Raw genomic sequence first — 25,132 nt, forward strand, 5'->3', positions numbered from 1 at the left:
TTAATGGACGTAGTAGAGCCAGTAGACCACGTTGAAGAAGGAGAAGACGGTGGGGAAGATCATCCTGGACCACTTGTCGATAGAGTTCACGTCGGACAGGTCTGGGATGTTCACCTTGAGCTGGGAGGCCCGTCTCCGTAGGCGCGACTTCTTCTGGGCGTGGCGCTCCAAAGCGCTGTGGCCATAGTTCTGGCGGGCCATGGCTGCCCGGCGGTACTGCAGCGTCGAGCTGTCGTAGGCCAGCATGGTGTTGCGGGGGTCGCCGGGCGCGCCCAGGCCCCGGGACAGATCCCCGGCGCCCCCCATCTCGTTCTTCATCTCCAAGGTGCTGAACAGGATGTTGTCGTCGGGCGTCATCTGTGTGAGGGCGGAGAAAGAGGCGGGGCCGTGAGAAGAAATGACTGCCAGAGGGAGATCTTAGGAGGCTTCTAAGTGCAAAACATGTCTATCAAAAGCTTATTCATTAAGTATAGCTATAATAATCATGAAGTTATTCACTACAAATACTAATGAGGTGCTAGAATGAGTCAAAATTGTGTTAATTACAGGGTATAGTATGTAGAAATTTTAAAGCAATTTTAAAGCACTATATTACTACATTATTGATCATCTGTCAGTCAATATCTGGGTGATAATACAAGCACAAAACTATGAAATCACATTCCTGTAAGAGCACAAAGCACTCCACAAACTAATTCTCATGGAGAAATCTTCATTGTCATCTCAGAATTTCAACCAAAGTGTGGTTAAAATTCTGTCTATTCACAAGACAAACCAAGTAAATAAAGAGAAACCAAAGGAAAAAATGTGAGAGGATAAGGTTGAGAGAAATAGCAAGGACTTTGCAAAGATGGAGGAGAGGTTAAAGGTTCAGGGCAGGTCAGGAAAGACGTTGTGGGAAGTGAATTCGGATCAACATTTCTTCATCCATAGCCTGACTTGTGAGGAAAACAACTCTATGATCCTTTCCTATCCTGCTGAAAATAAAACTTGTGGTGTCTGTTGCTTTTGTGCAACTTACTCTGAAGCAAAGCCACTTAGTTGGCACTACTCATCAAACTGCAAATGATGTCTCTTGTCTGTTAGGCTGGGCAATATAACCCTACCATCTAATTTTCTTTCAATTGCTTCACTTATTCTTTAGAGAGTTATCAATTGCCTGTGAGATTCAGTCTGTCTCAAACCAATATTGTCTTCAGAGTAGCTTAAAGTTACAGCCATTTTTCTTCTCTAGCCATATTTGCCATTTCCCATCAATTTAAATGTATAACCTGACTTGTGATTAGGTTACAGACTGCAGAAATCAAACTGCTAAGCCATGTTTGTCAGGAAAATGCATGAAGAGCAAACCAAGAGAGGGAAAAAACACAATGGTGGGAGTGATGATCAAAGTTGCCTTAAAAATCTATAGAAATCAAAGAAATGCACAAAAAACTACAGCATTTTCCTCTGATCTGGATTGATTCAGATTGATGACATTGTTAGTTTTGACTTTCAAAACCTCCAGTACCTTATTTCTTTGCTCGCCTAGTCCTAATGCGGCATCGTCCACAAAGATGGGATCCCACATCGAGTCATATGCGTCAATTTCCCTCTGTTTCATTCTGGCATACAGAGCATCATCTCTCTGAACTACATTTCCCACCAGCCACTGCAAGCATACAAAATCAGCACTGTTACTTAGGGGAAATCGCAGCTTGCCACACTCAGAAGGAAAGGGTGTTTTTTTTTGTTGCTGTTGCTGTTGCTCCTGCTAACTTTAGCAGCTGAATAAATTTTAAAGGGAAGGCTTTGGGACCACAGCCAGTGATTTGTCCAAGACGCCTTGCCCTTTGAGAGACACAGAAATAAGGAGATAAAGTATAAGCCAGTCATTCGTTGCTTCTGCATTCACTGTTTCAGATCCTAGTCTGATGAATAAAGTTGCGTTGTTTTTTTCATTGATACACAAGGCTAAACCAGTGAGACATGGAGAGCTAGAGCAGGAGTTAAGGGTGCTGGTAAAGGACATCAAGCATTGATCACAGCATCACATTGGCCTTGAGAGGAGAAGAAGTCATTGCCCCACAGCAACAAACACACACATTAACCAACAGCAACCAATAGTGTAAGAGAGGCATCCCGCGTACCTTGTTGGGGTCGGGTCTCAGCTTCTCGTTATTGGCAGTGGCGGCTTTCTCAGCTGCCTTCTTCTGTCGCTGGGGCCCCCGGCCGAAGAAGATATAGTTGACAAAGGCATACTCCAGCAGGGCCAGGAACACAAACACAAAGCAGCCCATCAGGTACATGTCAATAGCCTTCACATAGGGGATCTTAGGGAGCGTCTCTCGCAAGTGGGTGTTGATGGTGGTCATGGTCAGCACCGTAGTGATCCCTGGAGATCAGTGGAGTTACAAGTTTAGAGAGAAACCATCTAAAACACATTATCACCATCATGTATACATTCACACAACAAGCTCATCTGTGTCACATGAACTTGAAGAGGAGGTCATATTTAATTTTTGTCATCGGAGACGGCCTTGCATCAAAAGACTGACATCAGGTGCTCATCTTCAAAGGGAATGAATATGTATTTGATTGTGAACATAAGTGTTAGTAGATATGGCACATAATACAGTAGCCATTTAGCAAACAGACAGACCTGAAAGATGGTGAACCCATATGGACAAATAGATCCCTCGAAAACCACATGAGACTGCAACCCTGTGAGTGAGTGAGTGTGTGTGTGTGTGTGTGTGTGTGTGTGTGTGTGTGTGGGAACATGGATAATGGTGGGTTCTGGGTTTCTGTCCAATTACGTATCCAAATGGACAAGGAACAAACTGTAGGCTATATATAAAGCACAGCGTTACCACTCTAAACATCTGCTATTAGTCACAGCACGATTCACCTGCTTTTTTTGACATACACGCATTGTGTTTGATACATTAGTCATCTGCATGCACAATCTGCATTTGGTCAGATTCACACGTATTATAAATAACTCAGCAGCCAGCAGCGTCACTGTAGCATGTAGCCCTGTCTCTCATTGGCCACACTCACTCAGCCACATTTGCTTGCTTCTCTGTTCAGGCTGCTGATAGCAAGCAGATCTTTAAAATCACAAAACTCTCCTGTTTACAAGTGCTGTTTGGGGCTCAGTGTCCGACGCTCATGTGACCCGCTTCAGAAAACAAATGCTTTGTGACAAGACCGACACACAGAGAGCTCAAAGCCGTTTTTTTTTTTTCTGACGTTCTGACCTATCATTCCCAATTTTAGTACGAAGGGCATCTTTGTGGCGTCTCGTTTTGGCATTGTGCTTTTGCATCAGTTTTACGTCACGGTAGTTAAATGACATTGGTGTACAAATTTAATATTAAGGTGCATTTGAGTGACTGTCGGTGCCGTACGCTTGCCCTGATAGGCCGCGATTTAGCCATGATCTGGCTCTGATAAGCCAGGATCTCCGTCCAATGAGAGGCACCGATAGACAGACAGACAGGCAGAAAGAAAGACAGCATGCTTCAAGGTCGAGCTGTAGCGCTTTTCTCTCTTTGTATGAGTCATGCATATAGTCATCTCCGAACAACAGACATTTAGCTAGACAGCCTATCACGGAGCACTATCACTCACATGCTTACAGCTAATGAGAGAGAAAAGTAAATTCTGGGTAAGAGATGGAGAGCCAATCCCCCTGTCAAAGCAGAGACCAGGTTCATGAGACACACTGTCAATAAATCATCTGGTGTTAACCACCTGGAGGTCCGCACCAAAACCGCTGATGTTGTCTTGACAGTATGTGGGATTTAGTAGCAGTCATAATGCTGTGATGGAGCAAAATGTAAAGCATCTCTCAGTCACACAATGTACAGGTAATGGCTCTTTTTTCAGATTTTTTATCAATCAGATTTCCATTATTTCCCAGGATAACTGATCAGCAGTGAGGAGGCGATCCTACCCAGGGCCACTCTGGCAGCCGAGGCATCGTAGTTGATCCAGAAGGAGACCCAGGAGAGGATGGTGATCAGGATGGAAGGCATGTAGGTCTGCAGGATGAAGTAGCCAATGTTCCTCTTCAGCTTGAAGCTGAGGGACAGGCGGGGGTAGGAACCTGAAGGAGGTAGAGGGAGAGAGGAGATGGGATGGTAATAGATTTTCCTCAATGACGCCCACTCAAAGCTATATTTTCCTTGACACCAGAGAGCCTGCCATATCGGTCTCCAACACACGGGTGTCTTTTTGTGGATTTTAATGTTAAAAATAGGCATTACGGTCTTTACTTACACGTCCCTAATGCTAAAAATCGGTGGTTCAGCTGCCACAGATGGAAATCTGTTCCATGCAAAAGTCAGATGAACAAAGGCAAAATGAAGACAGATGTTCTGCTGCGGTACCTGTGGAGAAGACCACGTTCTTGGAGATGAGTTTGTAGTCGACGATAGAGAACTGGGGCAGCTCTATCCTGTCCACCCCGGACACCGCTCCGTCTCCACCTCGCCAGTAAAACTCAATATCATCTGTGGTGTAGCCATCTGCAGAGGGGGAAGGAGGGGGAGAGCCTGGAGACTTAGAGAGCAAACATCACTGGTGTAGCGGGAGAGACAGAGAACCACTACTATCATCCATTAATGGTATATAGGTAGCAGTAATGTTAAAATGTTTTAAAATTGATAAAATGATGTATGATTGATGAGTCACATGACCCCGGTCACCACAGTCTACAGTTTAAACACCTGTCATCTATCGACTGTTGATGAGCAAACCTGATGAAGGGTGGAGAAGTGTGTTATTTACTCCATTGTATTCTCATGCTGCTGTACAGATACTAAAGTGATAATCCACAAGATTCTTGTTTTTCTTGATTTTGGCGACACCTTTGGTGCTACTTGGTCATTGCTTTGGTGATTTGCACTCAGTGTAGACTTCTATTTCTTCTACCTTCTTATATTTATTCCAAACAAACCACTGTTGCTGCTGCTGTAAACATACATCACATCACTTCATGTGCAGCAGAGGATTTTTCCTGGGAAAGAGGGACTGCCTCATAGGTGTAAAGGACAGCAAATGTAAAAGCTTTCATGAATTGCCTACAAGTTGATTCACTATTGTATAGTATCAATCGGGGAAAAAGAGCAGCAAAACAGCCATTTATTTATATGAAAAAAGTTGTGGATTATTACTAAATAGTAATAATGAAGCTTTGAAGCTTTTCTGAAGCTTTTCAGTGTGTGGTGCAATACTTGAATCCACAGTACTGTATAAGTGTGCTGTAATGGATCAAGAAAAAAGAAACAATTCCAAAGCGTACAGTAGACAAGAATAATATGGAGAACAACATATCCTGCAGTTGCTGTCTGTATGTGTAACACATCTAACGTTATGGTCGAAGTGACACAGGCACGTATCCACTTTCTTTCTTTCTATGTATCAGTTTGGAAGCGTGTTTAGATTAGACAAGCGCGTGCCATTTTAAAGGTGCATGAGAACACTGTGAGCAGCGGAGGTTTTGAGCCGGATGCATCCGGTCGGTGCACATGGATGGAACCCGCAGCAGCCAGGGGGACGCTTCTGCTGCCGAGCGTCTGTCTCTGTCATGTACAGCATCACAGGCAAACAGCAAGCAGGCATCTCCCCGCTCCGAGTTCTACTTTGTCTGCCTCGTACTCATAATAAGAGGCAGCGACCTATTTAGATGCAATGAATAATTAAACTCCGAGGCTTTGATTTCTAAAAAATTAAGACATAATTCCTCCTTCCTCTGGCGCCGACATCCAGGTGAGGGTGGAACTGGTGGAGGTGGTGGTGGGTTATCACTGGTTGGGCAGGTGCCTAACTTCATCTAACAAGGCTTCCGTCTCTGATGTGGGTTTACGGATGTATGTTTTGCATAATTAAACTGTTGTATTTCTAGCCGGGATGGAATAAAATGGCGTGGAGGGAGATCAGTTCAACTCAAATCACACAGTAAAAGGAGCTACTGATAATAAACGCATCAAACCCCAGCTGTGGTACATAATGTGGCGAATGAGAGCATTGAAAATGTACATCAGCAAATACAGTAGCTCCCGCTCCACAGCAGCTACTGTCTGCATTATCATCCCAGGCTTGTGCAACCCGGCATCACCCCAATTAGCCAGCCACAGTCCACCATGCTGCCGTTTTGATGTGCAGCTCAGTTCAGTTCTGATCAGCCGCGAAGGGCCGGGATCAGGGAGGGGGGGGGGGGTAGTATGTGTGTGTGTGGGGGGTGGGGTGGGGGATGGAGGGGAGGAAGAAAGGAAGGACGGAAGGAAGGAAGGAAGGAAGGAAAAGAGGAAGAGGGAGGGCTTCATGGCCTCTACGTTGCTGGTCACTCAGTTTGCATCAAGTCCATTAGTTCTGGGCCATTATTTCTGTCTCAAACGCTGTACATTTTTTGGACAGAAGTCTGTCAACCTATTACATCACCGCACTCATCCAGGGACGTGGCTGTTATGTGAGTCCCAAGAGAGAGATGAAGTGAGAGAAAGATGGAGAGAGAGAGAGAGGGAGAGAGAGAGTACTACTATAATACTTACAGATGTGGACATACGTGGGTGTGTATTTGCATGTGTATGTATGCATTAGGTCTGTGTGGTGGGGTGGGGTAGAAATCAATTATTGCTTAGTGAGACCATTGGCCTGAGCCGCAGTAGTGAGCTGCTGATGTATCCTGGGATCTCGGGTTTTAAGACTTGTGTCTGTTAAAAATGCATCAAGTTTATCAAGGGAAGTGAGAGTTCTCTGGGCTCATTAGTCTGAATAAAATAGCATGCGCTGGCATGAAGCGATTCCAACGTTAAAACCGTCGCCAGTTAATCCATATGAGAGCAGATACTGCCTGGTGATCAAAACTGGAGCCTGTGTGAGCTGTGTGTGTGTGTGTGTGATTGTGTGTGTGTGTGTGTGTGTGTGTGTGTGTGTGTGTGTGTGTGCGAGTGAGTGTGCATTTTGTGTATATGCCTGAGAGAGGAGAGGAGAAAAAAAAGAGTATGAGTGATGGAGAGAGAGATAAAAAGGCTGGGAGAAAAAAGAGAGGAGGGAGAGAGGATGAGACAGTGCAAAGAAAGAAGATGAGAGAGGGATACTGAAAGAGAGAGAGAGACAGAGAGAGACAGACAGAGAGAGAGACAGAGAGAAAGAGAGAGCAAGAGAGAGAGAGAGAGCAAGAGAGAGAGAGAGAGAGAGAGAGAGAGAGAGAGAGAGAGAGAGATGGTAAGCACAATGGGAGAGGACCAAAGAGAGGCTGTTCTGACCCACACTGTTTTTGTGCTGCTTAACGCTGCTGGCAACAGTGTGATCAAACCCAGGAAGACTGAGCCCTACACCACATCCCAGCCCCATAATCCATGTCTCCGGGGAACCAGATAAAACACGGAGAGGACCTCGTCTTTCTCTCTCATGTTTTTCCACTCTCCCTCTCTCTCCCTCTCCCTCTCTCTCCCTCTCTCCCTCTCTCTCTCCCTAGCCGACTCAAGAACGCCGCATTACGTACAATTACGCACTCCACGCAAAATAAGCTCATTGTGCTGTATAACCAGGGAGGCAGTTTTGAGAGGATTCTGCATGTTACATCTACTATCAACACACTCCTGAAACACTGGACCTAATCAAGCTGCTCAACGCCTTGGGAAGCTACTGGAATTTGAGTTGAATTAATTAGGGTGGATGTTATCAGTCACCGAGCCATTAGTGATGTTCCTCTTTTTGATGCGTATCTCTCGATTTCTCATCAGCCTTTCTCAGCATTTTACATGCAATCTTATCGAGTTCTACCTTGCCGCCACTGGGCGGACTGTGTCAAACCCAGCACCAGATTTCAGAGCGGCGTACGTGGGATCTATTTAATTCTACATCTACATGTGGGCGTGTGAGCTCATGGTGGGGGAGAGAGCTGGTTGTCAGGGACGACGGTACTTACAGCTTTCGATCTCCAGGGTGCAGTTTTGCTCATCTAGAGGGTAGCGGCGCAGGTCCATCATGCAGGCTGCCGTTGTGGTGATCCTACACACAGAGTGGGAGGGAAAAATATGGGATTCACCACAGACCCAGCTGAGCAAAACTCAGCAAAGCAGTCCGTCTCATTTGACCTTCATTACTGAGTATGATATACACATCAAAGCAGGATGATGACAAATCCATTGTGGCTCAGGAGGAGTGCCTGGCGTCAAGCCATTCCGCAGAAAACACCAGGTTTAAAATGTAAAAGGAAAATTAATCCACACTAATTTTAAGACCAAAATAAACTCATAATCAAATATTGCTTGCCAAATCTGAACATATCACTATTAAAAGTTTATTGTAGTAATTTTCATAAAGACTAGGTTTAAAAAGTAAAATAAAAAAATGAAACAATTAAAATGATAGGCCAATCCTTTCCAAACTCTCATGTCACACACCCCCCCCCCCCCTCCACACACACACACACACACACACACACACACACACTGCACCCTCCACTGGGTCCAAGTTACTGCATGCAACCCCGGTGCTGGCCTACAAAGCAACTAAAAAAAATACCCACCTACCCTCAGGCCACAGTTCAGCCTGTAGCCCAGTCTGAGACCCGTCCTCTGCAGCTAATCAAGCTATTGGTTTACCAGGTCAAAAGTCTTTCTTCTCTTTGCCCTCCATGGTGGTGATAGTAGACACCTCCACCCCACCCCCCACCACACATACACACACACACACACACACACACACACACCCCACAACACCATGCCCGAAGATGCCCAAAGTTCCTCCTCTATCCAAACCAGACTGTTTCTTAGTGTAATTCAGGTTTGCAACATGTTAAAGATTTGATGGGAGGGGTGCGGAGGGGCAGATTGTTCAAAAATCTGATGGTTTTACTAGTTAAAATGTATATTCATGCCTACTAGTGCATCATGAGCTCAACATGAAAGATGCTGTGTTTTCCAGGAAGTAAAAGTAATGGGGGTTCATTTCATGGGGACTTTAAGGTTTTATTATTTACCATTACTATTTGTTTTTTCTATTGTACCATATGCAGATAACACAAGAACAGGGTTTAACTTCTGTCCACAGAATCCTGTAAGAAAGAGTCCTTGCGTGTAAGCCACCCATATCCAGCGGGTTCACTCAGAGCGACATAGTTCCTGCTGCACACACGACAAGTTGGCCAGAGCCGAGACGGCCTGGCACCCGTGCCAAACCCCCAAGGCTCTCTAAGAGAGGCTGGACACACAACTGATGAATGTGACGACAGCCACTAAATCTACTGTCCTAGTCTTGTAAGGAAACCCACAAACACACACACACACACACACAGACACACACAGACACACGCTGATTGATATAAAACATGATAGCATCATGCAACCATTAACAATAATGGCAGCCTGTGGGAGAATTCCCTGTATAGATTGAAGTATCAGTCGTGACCTTGGATTTCCCTTGTCGTAGCTGGTTAATATCAATTTATTTAGTGGGCTTTAGCGTCCATTCATGCATGACATGGATGTGAAAATGATCTGTCAATACCCAGATCTGGACAAAGTAGTAGTAGTGAATAGTGTAAATAATAAAAACACAAGCAGGCCTTCATTTTATCTTGCAAGTGTTTGTTTTTTTATTCTGTTTAACTGCCAGACTAGATAAATGAACTTTGAGCAGTACAAATATTAGAAACTGTTTCCAAATTTTGCCCAGGCTGATCAATAAGAATCAACTATGGCTGGGTTGCCATGGGGCAGATTAATAGCAGTAAACCTAAATCACAATATCTTTCGTCTCATAGCTTCGCCATAAGTACAAACTAATCTTGAAGAGTGCTTTGTCTTTAATAATTAAGAGCACAAGTTAATTTGAAATCCTTCCACATAAGACTTGCAGCTCCCCTGGGCCCAGCCTGGCAAGTTTGGGATTTCATTTTTTGAGACGTAGAGACACACAATCTCTCTCTCTCTCTCTCTCTCTCTCCCTCTCTCTCTCTCTCTCTCTCTCTCCTTTTTCTTGCTCTCTGGGCTCTTACGTAAGAGCCAGTTAGCAGGGCCACGGTGCACTGGGGGATTAACACAGGAGTCTTACTGCTGTCCTAGTTTACCCCTCCATGGCCACAACTTACTGGGATGTTGTGCTGTCCAGCCAGCCAGTCAGTCAGTCACTCACCATCACTACCATCACCACCACTAAATCATCACAGTGGCAGAGGAAGCACAGGGGAAAAGTGGAAATGAGGCCAAAATGGCAGGGGTAAAAATAACAGCCTATTTATAGCCCACCTACATCATCAGCAGAAGTCTCGAAGCTTTTTTGTCTGAGGAGAGACGGCGCATCACTGATCGAGAGCTGCTTTTGCATCGCGTTTGCATGTCCGAAATGCAGTCCACAGTGGAAACTAATGCAGATTAATAAACAGCAAATGGCCAAGGAAGGAGGAGAGACAGATGAAGTCCTCCCTGGCAGAGTTCCCTCCCTCTCCTCCTCCTCCTCTCCGTTGCAGGGAGAGTGTGTTGTGGACCGTTGCAGCAGCGATCACGAACCATAGGCTTGTTTGCTCTTCATCAACATCAGGCCGGTCCCTCTCTCATCACAACCTGCCGGAGGAGAGGCCACGTTCCACCAGATCACGCAGATTCAAACACGCTACGCTTGCTCTGTGTCGGAGCTAATAGGACATGGAGGGCTAAAAAAGGCTGTTTTGTTTTTTCCCCCTGCATGTTCCCTCACAGTTCAGCCCGGGCTGTGTGTGGACCCCCTAAGGCAGCCTGTGCACCTTTTTTTTTTTTCCTCCAAATGACCTTGTTTACGGACGTAACACAACCACCATGAATTCTCAGACAGAATCTCATTTCGAGGGAGCGCTACAGTAGAGACCTGACAAAAATACAAATGCAGAGGAAGAAATCCAATTGTTGCAAGCCGGTCTCAAACCTGTGTCAGCTTTAATTGAACTGGCACACACAGCAAAATTATTAAGAAATAATTTCACAAAATTGCGAACCATACATCTCAGTATACTGTGTGAAGTCTTGAATTACATGTTGTGTATGGAAGTTGGAAAAGAAATTAAGATGGAGATGCTACCTCCATTTTGGATAGAGAGCCCATGTTGAGCTGAGGAAACATGGCACGCCTGATCAGTTCTCCCTGCCCAGGCACTGTTGCCAAATCTGAAAATAAAATGTCTGCATTGGCTCTACAAGGGGGGGTCATATGTGTGTGAGTGCTTTAGCTAAAACATGCCAAATAATAGCAGTGGCTTCTCCATTTCAAATTACAGCCAACATGTCAACGCTCTCACCCGAACACACATACTGTCATGTCAGATAACGCAAACATCGCCCCGCCTGTTCATCGATTTGAGACACAGATAGATAACTTTGAAGGCTATGCTAAGCCTGTATTGGCGGTATTGACAGAAAAAAAGGGTTATTCAAATCCCTCTCTTCCTCCACTCAGCAGCTTTCTCCTCCTGGCCATGCGATGTCATCTATTGAGCTGTGGAGTGGAGCACTCCTCGCCCTGACAAAGGAGGACGTCAGTCTCCATAGCACAAGGATGTGTCCTCGCACAAAAGGAGTTACAATATTCAGAGAGATAGAGGGAGAGAGAGAGAGAGAGAGAAAGAGAGAAAGAGAGAGGGAGGGAGGGAGGGGGAGAGAGAGAACGTAGGAAGGAAGGAGAATTCTAGCAATTTCTCCATTTTGAATGAAGTCTGACCTTCAGCCAGCATATGGATGTCTCTCGCTCTCTCTTTCCCATTCTCTTTCTTTCTCAATCTCTCTCTGAATTTTGAGCAATATGTATCAGGAGTCCTGAGTATGCTGTGGACGTTTTGGGGTCTTTTCTCTTCCCTGATAAAATAAAAGGCTGAGTGGAGGCTGTGTATTCTGAAATATGTTTTTAGTGTGTGTGTATGTGTGTGTGTGTGTGTGTGTGTGTGTGTGTATGTATGCGTCTCCTCGCTGCCTGGGCGGTATTCGTGTTATTGGCTGAGCCTTTTCAGGGGCTGGGTAATTAGATCAGACTGCTTCTCCCTGAGAGTCAAACTGAGCTCTAAAGTGACAGTTGGGAGCGCTGTTGTAATTTTCTGCTCCTCCTGGTAATTGAAGACCAGGATTTGGCAGGATTGGGATGCACTATATCCAGGGAATAGGGAGTAAACAACACCCCCACCCCTCCTCCTCCTCCGCATGCACCCCAAAAATAACACCCGCCTACTCACACACACACCCCTCCCACACACACACACACATACAGACACACATAGACAGAGACACAGATCACACACACACACACAGGTCTAACACTGCTCTCTGAATTTAGCAAATACCTCTTTGTGCAAACTAAACAACATTGTAATCTATTGGTGTTCCCCAGGTACGATGTTAGTTACAGTAATTTCAGTTAGTTCAGCACAAATCCATATTCACCTTTGGGGCCAATAGTAGCAGGAACTATGTTTGCTTTTCCCCCTCATTATGCAAGGATTATGCGAGGCAACATGATATAATATCTTATAGCAGAAAATCTGAAAGGAATATGATTTTTTATATGTAACCTTAACACTAGAAAGGCCACTGTTTCTTTGACGTCATGACTTTAAGGAGGTAAATATGATTAGAGCTAGTATTTTCTTGTGTAATTATGAAGATCTAACACACTGTACAGAAAGTCATGGAGGGCATTTTGAAAGCTGAGATATTTCAAAGCTAAAATTCGAAACAGCTGTCAACTGACAGCGGCTTGGCCTTTCTGTTGTTGAAAGAGCTTCACAGTGGTCTACACTAATTAAAGTTAAAACTGCATTTATCATACTGCATTTTATGTACAAGAGGAAATGTGCGCTACTTGAGAATGAGCAGTAAACACAGACACACACTCTGACAGGATGCAGGGAGTGTGTTCGGTGTGTCTTGCTTTTCTTCCCTGGCCTGTTTTCCTATTGAAGACTGTGCAGCTCCGCTCAGTTAGCCATCTTCTCCCATCCGCTGAGCCCTGCTGTTGCAACCAGCCGGCCCGTCTCTACAGGTATGTGTCAGTGTGCTCTGAGCACACAGGCATCTGGCCAGGCTGACTCTGACAGCAGCTTGTGTCTGGACTTACTAGCATCAAATAAAACCTGGACCAAACCCACAAACCAAATAATAGAGGAGCCGGGAGGCACCAGCACTGACAAGGACAAGGTATCTGAGGTAACAACCACATCTCTCTGCTGCACGCATACCCTCAAATTTACCACAGCCCGCTCCTCTCCTCCATTCTTTTTCCGTTGTTATGCAAAAACATGTGTTGGGCTTATATAATTGCGTCAGAGCGTTGTAAATTACATTTATTGATTTCTGTAACAAAATATAGCGATGAAATATCTGGTGCAGTGCAGATACTTAAATTTTTTAAGCAGTCTTCGCACAAGAGGGGCATCTCAGCCGAGAGAGAGAGAATGAATGAATGCTGCAATGTTAACGTCTTGAATTAGCAACAATAATCTCATCTTTTAAATGAAGGACACTAATCTGAGATCATTTGCAAAAGCGTCACACACATATGGAGAGCAGGCTACAGATCAGAGGAGGCAGCAGGCAGCAGCGGCCAGCAGCAGCACCAAAATGATGGACAGAATATGCTAGCCTGTGCAATCAAATACGCAGCAGCAATACAAATACAGATTTTGTGTTTGTATTGAACTGCTACATTATTGATTATGATTTATCAATTATGGATGACAATCTTCTCAAAGGCATCAGAGACCAACACCACAAAGAGATGTTTTCTAGATGGGTAGAACCAGCCTGCACAATCAGATACATTTCCTCTGTTTGTACCGCTCTGCTCCATTATTGAGTACAACCAATCAATTATTGATATTGATAATCATCAGGGGCTGAAAGGCTAAAAAGCGTGGAACTCCTGCAACACAGATGTTAAATTTGCCATGCTTCATGCTGACCCAAAATGGATGAGGATGAGAACAATGAAGGGCCATATTTGTTCGGACTCTAAATGAAAGGTCATTAAAACGGCTTAATCAAATACAATGCATCAGATATAACCACATTATTACATTATGGATCAAGATCAATCCACTGGTGTTAATAGCCATGAGATGCTGGGAAGGGCAGCTGTAAATGGCTTACCTGAGTCCATAAAGTACTGTTCCATCAGGGTGGAGACGGATCATTCTGTTCTTCACTGTGACGCCGTGAACGAAGGACTTCTTGTCATTGAGAAAGTAGGTGTCTGGGACCCACAGCTGGTCCGCCACTCGATTATCCAGAGTCAGATTGAGGGCAATCTCAGAGTAGGACAGACGCTTGTCCCGCCATGCTTGCTGGAAGTACATAGTCAGAGTGTAGTCCTGGAGGACAGACAGAAGGACGGGGGAAGTCAATTTAGTGAATCCAGACATGTGCGAGGCTTCAAAGCCAACCTCACACTGAGAATCAATAATGCACAACTTCATCTGATCCTCATAACCCCACATAGCCAGAAAACCCAGAGTTTCTAACAAAATCCACTGACTGTGTCTTTCAGGTGGTACCATAAAGCGTGTAATTGCAGAATGTGTTTTCGTTTATATTTCACCAGCCTTCTCAACTGTGAAACATATGCGGCGCCAGGTCGAACAACCGCCACGCACGTTATGTCCTCCTGCGCTGACATGTGAATCTGACCAGAGCTCCACAGATGTGTCGCAGCATGTTGTATAGGCTATGCATAGTTAGAAGGTCAGCCAAAAGGTTGTCAGTGGTCCGAAAGGCCATGGCCTATACTAGGGGCCATGGTGGCCGGGGTAGGGGGGGCTAATATTCAGCTATCCTTACTTAATTTTGAGACCATAACCAGAGGGAAACTTTCTCAGCTGGCTGACTATTGTCTCATGCTAAAAATATCTGCTTCCACTCGAATGAAGCCACTTTCTGCTTTATAGGGACAATACTCTCTCTACTACAAAAGCCCAGCAGACCGCTCCAGCTGGGGCTCCCTCTGCCTCTGCCTCTGCCTCGCTCTCTCGCTCTCTTTTTCTAATTCTGCCATTAAGTAATAAATAACCACAACTATTTTGTTTCCAGAGCTTATAACAAAGTTTCCCAGGTTTAACCTCAGCAATGCAAGCTGTCGTCTCCGTACAAATCCATGCATCTATATAGTGTGTACCTACACATGCTTACACTGACAGATTTACCAATATACTGTACCTACTCTCTCTCTCTCTCTGCTTCTCACTCTAAAAAAAAAAAAAGACATACACCCACACACCCACAGTAAAACACAGCACTGCGGTTGGATCTGTTCTGTTACAGTGTATTGCAGTACGATCGATGAGTGGGAAAACAAATTATAATATACAGCCCATGAAACGAGGCCCTTGAGCTTTACTCATGACAGCAATCATCATTACTTATCATTGTGTTTCTATTTTTCCGAGCCAGTTCCCACCTCTTTTTCATCGCATATTGGTGTGGCATTGCAAAACAATTGCCACTTCACTCCTAAACTCCTTTTCATTCATTGCACACAGTGTGCGTAACCAAAACGTTGCATAGAAAGGGCATCTAAAAATACACAAGCTCCTGCCATGTTGACTTTTTTTTTTTGGGAGCGAAAAGTCAAGTGAGGACAACTACTTCCTTATCCTGTTTTACAAGAGTTCCCATTGAACCTCTCTCTCTCGCTCACTCTCCCTCTGTCTCATTATCAGGGTGTCGATCGGATATCTCTATCACCCTTGGGAGTTTCAGCTGGTGCCGTGAGGCTGAGTATATATCACCCACTATGGCAGCATCTACTGTAATGCATCCCTGTGTTAAGTAGCCTCCTATCTCATTCAGCCATCCCAGGCCCATATAGATAAAGGACTTTAGAAACATGAAATGCTAGAATTGGCTGAGAGAATAATGTTGTGAGCAGGAGCGAACCCTCATTCTGACTAAATTAGAAAATGGAAACAAACGATATCAACTTGAACCCTGTGGCAACAGTCTGAGCAACATGATCGGTTTGAGGCAGAAATGATTTATTTCGTCAATATGGCGGCACGGACTTTACAGCAACAATCTCCCTGTCTTTATTTTTCTCTCCTGAGCAGCAATTTGCTCTTCACTGTTGTTTCAGATAAGCTGAGTGAAACAGCCTTTGACGTTTCGCCGGATATGGTAACAAGGTCATGAATGTGTAGGGTGTGTGAGCGTGTCTGGCTGTTTTCATGTGTCTGCTGTCTGCAAACAGTCATGTGTACGCACACATTTTTGACCCAGCGGGAAAAAACAGGCAGTTTGTGGGAGGTAGGGTGTTTTTTCCATAGATTATTGATGTTTGTATTCATAGCTTTAAAATTGTATATTACATAAAAGGGGTGCACAAATGATTTTGTTTGGATTATTAGTTATTGAATAAAAAACTACACTTTGATGTGATGTGGGTCTCTTGTAAAATTAAATTAGCCCGGGTTCAAGGTGTCACATTTATGTGTGTGTGTGTGTGTGTGTGTGTGTGCAGTGCCTAGGTGTGTATGTTTGGGGGTTTAAGAGTATAGAGACGCACAGCAACAGCACAGGGAACACCTGGGCCTGGAAGTTGCCTCCTGGCTGTGCTGTAAAATGGCAGCGTAATTACGGCCTCACAGATGGTGCTGTTTACCTCCGTTCTGACATCACTTGAGCTTAGAGAGGGACACAAAATACCGCTGCCTTCCATCTCTCTCAATACCGTCCAAGGCCGCAGACTTATTTACAAGAAATCAAAATCGCAGCATTGACTACTGCCATTTCCATATTACAAGACACTGCATTGTTTTGTATTTTCACAATGGGGAAAGGTGTTGGAGTTATTCTGGAGTTGTGGAGAAACCTTGGACAGCAAATCATGTTGCATGTTGGAGAAAATCTTAAATTATATTCAGACCGAGCAAATCCTAAGTATGAGCATCTAATTTTTCCCCAGATTTTTGGCCCATTTTTCCAACTGTTGAAAAATAAATTATGTAGAAAATGGTTTATCTGAATATTCATATTCAGCAAAAAAAAAAAAAAAAAACACAAATGTTTTTTTTTTTATTCTCTCTCTACTAACACAATGCAACCCCCCACCCTACTCCACAAAAATCACATAGAAATTCAATCAATCGGTGTGTTTCTTCACACACTCCATCAGTATTACATCACCGTGGAAAGCAGACTAATGTAGGTTGAGGAGTTTCGCTTTATTTAATATTTTCTCCCCCGGACTAAAAATAATTTCTGAGTAATAATCAAGTCATTTAATGTGTTGTTATCCGTGGAGACCAACGCTGTGTCTCCTCCTCCACACACACAGTCACACAAAAGACGGACTGTAGAGAGGAAAAGAGAGAGAAAGAGAGGCAGGTAAAGAGGACAATGCAGCATGCAGTGTCCAAAATGCTACATGTAACTGAGAGACTTAACATCCAGTGCTGGAGTGCCAGTCTACAACACGACCTTCAGTCCCCTTGTCACAAGTACTCCTCAGAAGCACCATTAACATCACACAGACAGCCCACTGAGCATCAGTGAGGGAGACATCTTGTAGAAAGCACCAACATTAAAAAAAACGCATGACAGCACTGAATATATAAATGGGATGAAGATACAAACAAGGCCTGGCTAACTAAAAAAACATCAAGGCTGGTTGCACAGTGACAGGCCCGCTACAGATATCTTTCTGGGCTAACAAACCCCCATTAAGAATCTGACAGAATGACAAGAAGTACATTTGTGTTTCCCTGAGAAATCTGACAGGCTATGGTTGTTACAAGACCTCTATTACAACCACATCAGCTGTCACAACCAACATGGGAGGGAGCTGCCAACAGATGAGGATATACTGTACTTAACGCAATGGACACTGCTTGTTACATACAGCTGGATTTTTAAAATAAAAGTAGCATTAATGCGTAAATAAACGTAATTATATGCTGATAATGAAACTGGCTCACTGGTGCATGAATGTTTATTAGCCTTTCATACTGATGCTGTTACTTCCAATAGCAGTACAACATATCATATACTGATAAATGGTGAAACATGTAGACTAGCCATGAACAACTCCCATCAGATGCTGGTATGAAGATGCGTGCTGTTCCCTGTCCTCTCAGCTGCATTACAGCCTATAGGACTGGATAGACGTCCACCATATTGCTAATGCTTTCATCTGTCATGTCCTGTCACAGAGCGCTCGTCCAGAAGCAGGGTGGTAGAATCCGCTGATAATAACGAAGATGATTGGAGCCCGCGTGCCTCGTCTATCAACAGACCCGAGTCTCTTATGAGAGGAACCTCCAGTCACATGTGAAATGTAAAAAAGCATCTACAGCGCGTGGCTATGAGGGGACGACTTGGCGTCCGGGGCGATAAGGAGCGAGTCTGGCTTGTAGACGCCACAGCCGCTTGTCCCTTTGCTTCCCCTTTGTCAGCTAAAGGAGACGCCAAGGCACATCAACTGGTCAAGCTACATCTACTCATTTGTTGTGCTTACAGTGGCTGGTTAACACGCCTCAAATTAAATATTAGGGGTCAAGGGGGAGTTGGTGCATTCTGAATGAGTTGCTGGCCATACACATCCTGGGGGATGTGACAACATGGACGCTGTTATGACTCCCTTACCAATGGGTCATTTTTCAGCTACTTAGTTTCAATATAGAAAGTGCCTGACAGAGCCATTAGGGGAGTCATCACCACATTAAAGGCTTTTAATGGAGCTGGATAACTTACTCCCTGTTTTAAGACACACAGCTTTTTTGTTCCCTGCACTGGACATAATGGAGGAATATTACCACCAATTTGAACTTGGCATAGCATCACTCTTGCAGTTTCCATAGGGACTACGCCAGGCTAATTGTTCAGAATTAAAGCGAATGATAAAGCAGCCGACTAAAAAAAGACTTTCTCATTATTTTAAATTTGATGGATGAATAAACTGATGCTTTAGGAATTTTAATAAAAATATATTCGCATCAGAAATGTATTTCACAAAACTGCTATGTAATTTACACAATAAAAAAGCAAATAAATTAAGATATGCCAGCAAAAACACGCAACTTAACGACACATGCATTTGCTCTAACAATGGAGTCTAACCCACCGTCTAACCATTTAAAAAATGACACCAACTGACTAAAATAAAACCAGGAATTTAAAACCTTGTTTGACTTTTAGATATAGTCGTGTTTTTTAAAGCTCATCTCAGCCTGATGTTGCTTAATCTACAGAGGTACGCAACTCCACAGATTAATTATAATATGTGGAAAAAAATACTACTGTTTATGTTAGGAGTATCTTCAACTGGAAGCCATCCAGCTTGTTTAAATTGAAGGTGCCCAGTATGTGTCTAAGTGGACACATGGAGCATATCTAATCACATTGTTCTGGGAAACCTGCAGTCGTGTCTTGAGCTTTAGGGGAAGCCCAGGCAGAGCAAGCAAAATCAAAGTGCCACTGGATTAACAAAGAGACAAAAGGTCTCTTAACTCCAAATGAATTAAGAGACTAAACATGGTGACTATATCTGTATAAAAAAATAAGCTTTGTTGCAGTTTTGAATAATATTTCCACAGCAACCTCCTCTAAAGATACAGACTGATGATTAGACACACAAAGATAAGACAGGATGAGAATTATAGAACATTTCAAACACTATAGTTAGAAACATTCATGAAAATAACTAGTAACATAAGCCATGCATGGTGAAAGGCAAAATATAAAAAAAAAAAAAAAAAATCACATTTGGGGTTTCTTGTCTGGGGAACTTCAAAGACAGAACAACCTTCACCTGGGTTATAAATGTTAAAAAACCTTGAAATGAAAAAGTCCCTAGAAAAAGGGCCTGATTTGCTTTCCTTGACTTCCCTAGATCCACCAAAAAAAGGCTGTGTTGTCATAGCAACAATGAGTAAAAATAACATGAGCTTATTTTCCACAAGCTGAAAATAAAATGGAACAGGATCGGTTTGGACAAACAAGATCAAAATGGTTGCTAATTCACAGACACAAAATACTGCATTTACACATGGACCTAATGTAAGGCCCGGGCGTTCCCTCTGGTCATCAGCTCCCATTATCTGATGGCCAGATCCCTTACTCATGTAAAGAAATGAATGCTTGTCAGGATAATGATCGTAATAAAGGGAGCGTTCACGCCCCACTAATTCCTCCGTCCCAGAAGCCACCACAGCTGGTTTGTTTAAATCTTTTAATTCACAGCCAGCTAATTAACATTCACAGAAGAGTATTATAGTACAGGCAGTGCCTCTTAACAACCACCAACCTCAGGTATTTTACATGTAATTAACGAGCAGAATGAAGAAAGGACGAGGAGCGAAAATACTCATTTGCCTCCCTCCTTATTCCAGTCTCAATATCCACTTTGCATGCATCCCTATACTCCACATATGCATAGTGTGCTGAAGATGTTGTGATGCAGTATCATTGCATCCCTGAGACAACAGACCCAACTTCTATTTAATCAGCTGCACTGGCTGTGTGCAGAATAGTTCTTAATGCACCGTAACGTGGGTTCGGTCCCTGGATCTGTGATTTCAGCAAAAACAAACAGCATTATGCAAATGGAACTTCAACTACTAAGTGAGAGAAATGAGTGATGGATCAAGACTTGGGGGAAAAGATGGCAGCATTGAACAGAGAGAAAGAGAGAGGGGGGACTCTTGGCCATGATATCATATCTGTGCCATATTTTGCTCTGACCCCAGTGAGTCAACGCAGCCCACCCAGGCTGGATGTGTGGTCGCACCTCGGACTCAGAGGAGACTTTCCCTCTCAAAATAGCACATTTATAATGTCATGCAGGCAAGACTGCAACCATGGTGCTGGCTGACCTGCAGATTTTTATTGCCCAACAACATGACTGACCTTTGTGCCTCTACAGGCCATCTTTGGTGAGCGGGCGAGGGGCGGCCTTGTGGATCACACAGGAACGGACACTGGCATTATGAACACACACAAAAAAGAAAAACAACTGGCACACACATGTGCATCGCCCTCAAACATGCGTACATTACATAGACACCGAAAAGCACAAACTGGCCTCCACAAAACCCATCGCCTCCAGACAACACATACTACCCCAACCAACATTGCACCCTTCATATCAGCACAGACCCCATATAGAAGAAAAATGCCACAACAGCTTCAATCAGGCCTGACTAAAACACAGAGTTCTTTCTACACCAGAGGCGTTTTTATCTTTAATTAGAGGAGCAAGCAGCTGTCTACAACCCAAACCCACTCACCGCTATGATGGCAGGCCGGCCCACAAACACTGATGCCAAATTCAACCTTCATTTGCTGCCATCTTTAGAAGTAGTGGGTATGGATTTGGTGTGTTCGCTCATAAGGGTAGAGAAGATATGGTTGTGGTATTGAAGATGGGAAAGCAATAACATTTGTTGTGGAGCTTTGTTTTTAATCAGGTATTTGGCGTCTGCAATAACTTTCCCCTGGCTGTCTCAACTGAGAACACCAGAATGTAGAAGTGAAATTCATACAGGTTAACTCCACCTCTTTCCCTCTCTATTCTCCTCTCCCCTCACCAGACTCTCCTTGCTTCCCTCTGCCTCCTGCATTCCCTCCCAGTGCTTTAATCTTAAAAGAGCCTGGCCCTGATGAGGAAGATCAAAGCAGCCCTGCCCTGAGCGTAGGTCAGCAACCCCATCCTCGTGGTCACGCTGCACGGTGATATTATTGATTTTTGTAACATCAATCTCGTCAGCTGCTGTTATCCTTTATTGTACCAAAGAGAGCTGGACATGAAGAAAGGAGGAGGAGGAGGAGGATGAGAAGGAGGAGGCGAGAGAGTGATCTCCAAGAGATTCCGACCTGGTGTTTTTAAAGTTATGTAACGCGCAGGGAGGATTTCACTAGGTAACAACAGTGTTTGGGACACAAATACACCGAGGTCTTGGAGGTTTTCACTTTCTGAACGTCTGAGCGTGTCCGCGGTGTCAGAGGGACGCCTATATGCAGATCTGGCAAGGGAAAGTTTTCCGAGTAACGAGCGAGATGAACGCTCTTATAGCTACAGGGAGTTGCGTGACGTCAGTCGCCATTCACTGTTTGTGCACAGCGTTGTGTTTTGTTACGCACACGGCTGTACGAAGCAGTATTTTTTTCCAGATGAATGCTTGCATAGATTCATAGTTCTTAAGTAAGATAACCCTTTGGAGCAAGATAGAGGTGGATTACATGGCTGCTGAGCCCAGAGTCGCAGCCAGGAATCCAGTCAAAGTGGTGGGAGGGAGGGAAGGATGGAAGGAAGAGAGAGGAAAAAGTGAGCGAAGGGGGTTTCTATTTCAAATCTCCCTGGACCCCCAAGGCTCTTCTCTTCCATCCAGGCTGCATCCTCAACCAAAACAAATCTTTTTCTATCAAAGGATCAGCCTTGACCATTCAGTGCATTTTCTCATCACATAGACGGTTGTGCAGCTGTTCAAACTCATTCAACATGCTTTCAAATCACCATCAGACACCCCAAAATTCAATGCCTGCCACATCAAAACCTAATAGGCAAAACAACAACACCAACAAAAACAAACAACAACAATAAACAAAGCCATGGTTCTTTAAAGAATATGTTCTGGAAATGTAAAATCAAAAATGACTTTATAAAAAAAAAAACACATCTTCTATTCCTACTGCAACTACACTGTGCATGTCGTTATATAACATCTCTATTATCTTGCTCCATGGAGAGGCCGCTTTGTGATGATCTCTCCTCACACTCTGAATTCACTGAACAAGATCGTCCTCAATATATTTTTTTTCAATGCACACAAAAGCCACGAGCAAAATAGACCGAGAATCCCTGTGACAGTTCAATTGAAATGCCGTGAATTGTCTCTGGATTGCGGTAGGCCTGTCTGTCAAACCGATCAATAGGTGGTGCTCTTGCATGGGGTGAACTTTTCCCCTGTCCTCCCCAAGTCGCACATGACGTTCGGGTTGTGCAGTGGAGCTCGCTCAGAATATCCCAGTGGTTTTTGTTGTAATGCTGTGTGACCAGACATTTATTATTAACAAATTATTTACGTCATCTGACAAGAAGGGGAGATCGTTTGCGTAGACGATGATGTGCTCGGCCGCAGAATTGGGCAACACCGTACCTTTCCCTCAAAAAAGAGCGCAAATCACATGTATGCCAATTTGAGGGGAGAAGGGATGATTTTTTTTTTTACCCATTTCGTAGGTAACTGCACGGAGGGGGAGAAGGGGAGGGGGGGCATGTCAACAAAATTACAGCACCGACGCTTGACAACATGAAGCAGTCAGGAGTGCACAGCTCTCCGTGCGCGCAAGGCTGTGCGTCCAAGTGCGCCAGTGAGCGTGTGTTTTGAATTCAAATGCAGCAACACACCAGAGCTGCAAATGCGGGGCTGAGAGACGGATGGCGATGATGGGTTTGAAAATGGATTACCCCAAGCCTTCAAAAAATGTACGAGTAAAAATCAACTGTCTGTTCACACAAATAGCCCGAAAACGAGTCGGGTATACAGCCGGGCTCCGACACTGACCCGTTATAGCTCCTACTTCAGAGGAATTCCAGCCACGCCATGCATAATTGGCACCATTAAAGCGGGATAATAATTATGAAGATGCACCTACCATATTGACTTCAGAGACCATGTCTATGCTGGCTATGTCTATATTCATTCCCACTGCCACCGGCGCACCTGTGAAGGAAAAGAGGCATTAATATAAGAGATATGAATAATTCTTTCATCATGTAAATTTAACAATTTCGTGACGCGCGCACAGACTACTTGGCTCTGCTCCCCTCCACCTATCCAGGAGTAGCCGACTTGGGCATTCCGTTTCTGTATTAGCCTAGGCATAATCTTGATGTTTTGGAACAAGATGGTCTTATATGCTGTTAAATCTCCTTTTTTACTGAAATAATGAAACATCTATGAGCGGGATCGATCAGGTTAAAGCCACATCAGATACACAATAACACATCCTTATCAAATGAAATATGAAAAATATTTCTTGTAGGCTAATTGATAAGGCCTATTTGGCTGTGAAGGATTGGTTATGTAAATTAAGCCAGATTTTGCGATTCATTAAACATGTATCGCACGTCATACAACGGCTTGAAAAAACATGACATTCCGTTTCAATTTGCTTATTACCTCCGAAATCTGGCCTCAACCGAATGTCGTATCCTTTCATCAGTCTGTCCACTGTGTCTTTTACCAGAGGCATATTGCTCGGATCTTTGATGCTGGGGGAAAAGAAGGTGGTGTAATGCAAAATACCTTATTAATACTACACGCCAGGCACGCTGAACAGGCTACATGACATGCAACACCGAGGATAAAAAGCGAAGCCCTTACCTTTGAGCGTAAACAAAAGTCACTAGTAAGGAAAAGGTCAAAATCCCAAAGTGATTTTTCCTGATCCTCCCCATCGCAACAGTTTTGAGGTGGTTTCGGGATGCGAGTGAGGAGAGCGCACATCCAACTTACTCCAGACAGTGCAGAGAAGCCAATGAGGAGCGCATGCGTGCATCTACCACAAGATCAAAGAGTGGAGTCTGATGATGGAGGATGAGCAGTTTCCATTGCAGAGAAAAAAATTAAAGGGACAAGTGGATGTGCGTAATGAAGAAAAAAACATCTACACCAGGAGGAAAATGAACAACAATGAAAATTACTTTTAGCTTTAGTTTATTCTTAAGTTCATTACATGGCAGATAAGTTTGTCTATATAATGACAAGGTCAAACCATAGGATGCACTGTAGAATTAAAACCCTCTAATTGCCACACATTTTAAAAGTCAAGAGCAGTTGATTGTTCAGTTTTTATGTTTCATTTAAAGTAATAACATAATTTCATGGTAATCCTTTGCAGCTAGACAGAGGGCACGCAAACACGTGTGACAAATAATCATGCGCCATACATACAAAAATAGAAAATAAATGTAATGTCATAAAAACCCATGGTTATAATCCCATTCTTCCGTGCAATGTTTTCAGAGGCCTGCGGTACAACTCAAATGTAATGGCGTCAGAGTGCCAGAGCTGAGAGGTGGGATGAAAAACACAATCCCACAATTCATTTTCTCAGGTTGAGTACATTTTTGAAGCCGCAAGGAGGGATGCAAGCCTCCTCTAAATTGCCTTTGATCTTGTTGTAGT

The 25,132-nt window shown here is 43.9% G+C and overlaps 1 protein-coding gene across 3 annotated transcripts; it reads right to left on the minus strand.

Moving 5' to 3' along the window:
- On the minus strand, nt 1-24,402 carry gabrb2a (gamma-aminobutyric acid type A receptor subunit beta2a). 3 transcript variants are annotated; one of them, XM_071527240.1, is made up of 10 exons: nt 24,329-24,402; nt 24,125-24,216; nt 23,598-23,665; nt 14,103-14,323; nt 7,922-8,004; nt 4,377-4,514; nt 3,941-4,093; nt 2,130-2,374; nt 1,511-1,651; nt 1-357 (listed from the first exon to the last, which is right to left on the minus strand). In XM_071527240.1, the coding sequence occupies exons 1-10, from the start codon at nt 24,400-24,402 to the stop codon at nt 1-3; spliced, it is 1,572 nt and encodes a 523-aa protein (XP_071383341.1). The 3 variants fall into 3 exon arrangements, with proteins under 3 accessions (XP_071383341.1, XP_071383340.1, XP_071383342.1); XM_071527239.1 differs by having other exon boundaries at nt 1,502-1,651; XM_071527241.1 differs by lacking the exon at nt 1,511-1,651.
- Between the last annotated feature and the right edge of the window lie 730 nt (nt 24,403-25,132).

Source organism: Centroberyx affinis, unplaced genomic scaffold (genome assembly GCF_046629955.1).
Source record: "Centroberyx affinis isolate AG114_WGS23_722 - 3 ecotype Tasmania unplaced genomic scaffold, CSIRO-AGI_Caff_v1 ptg001510l_1, whole genome shotgun sequence".
Taxonomy (NCBI): domain Eukaryota; kingdom Metazoa; phylum Chordata; class Actinopteri; order Beryciformes; family Berycidae; genus Centroberyx; species Centroberyx affinis.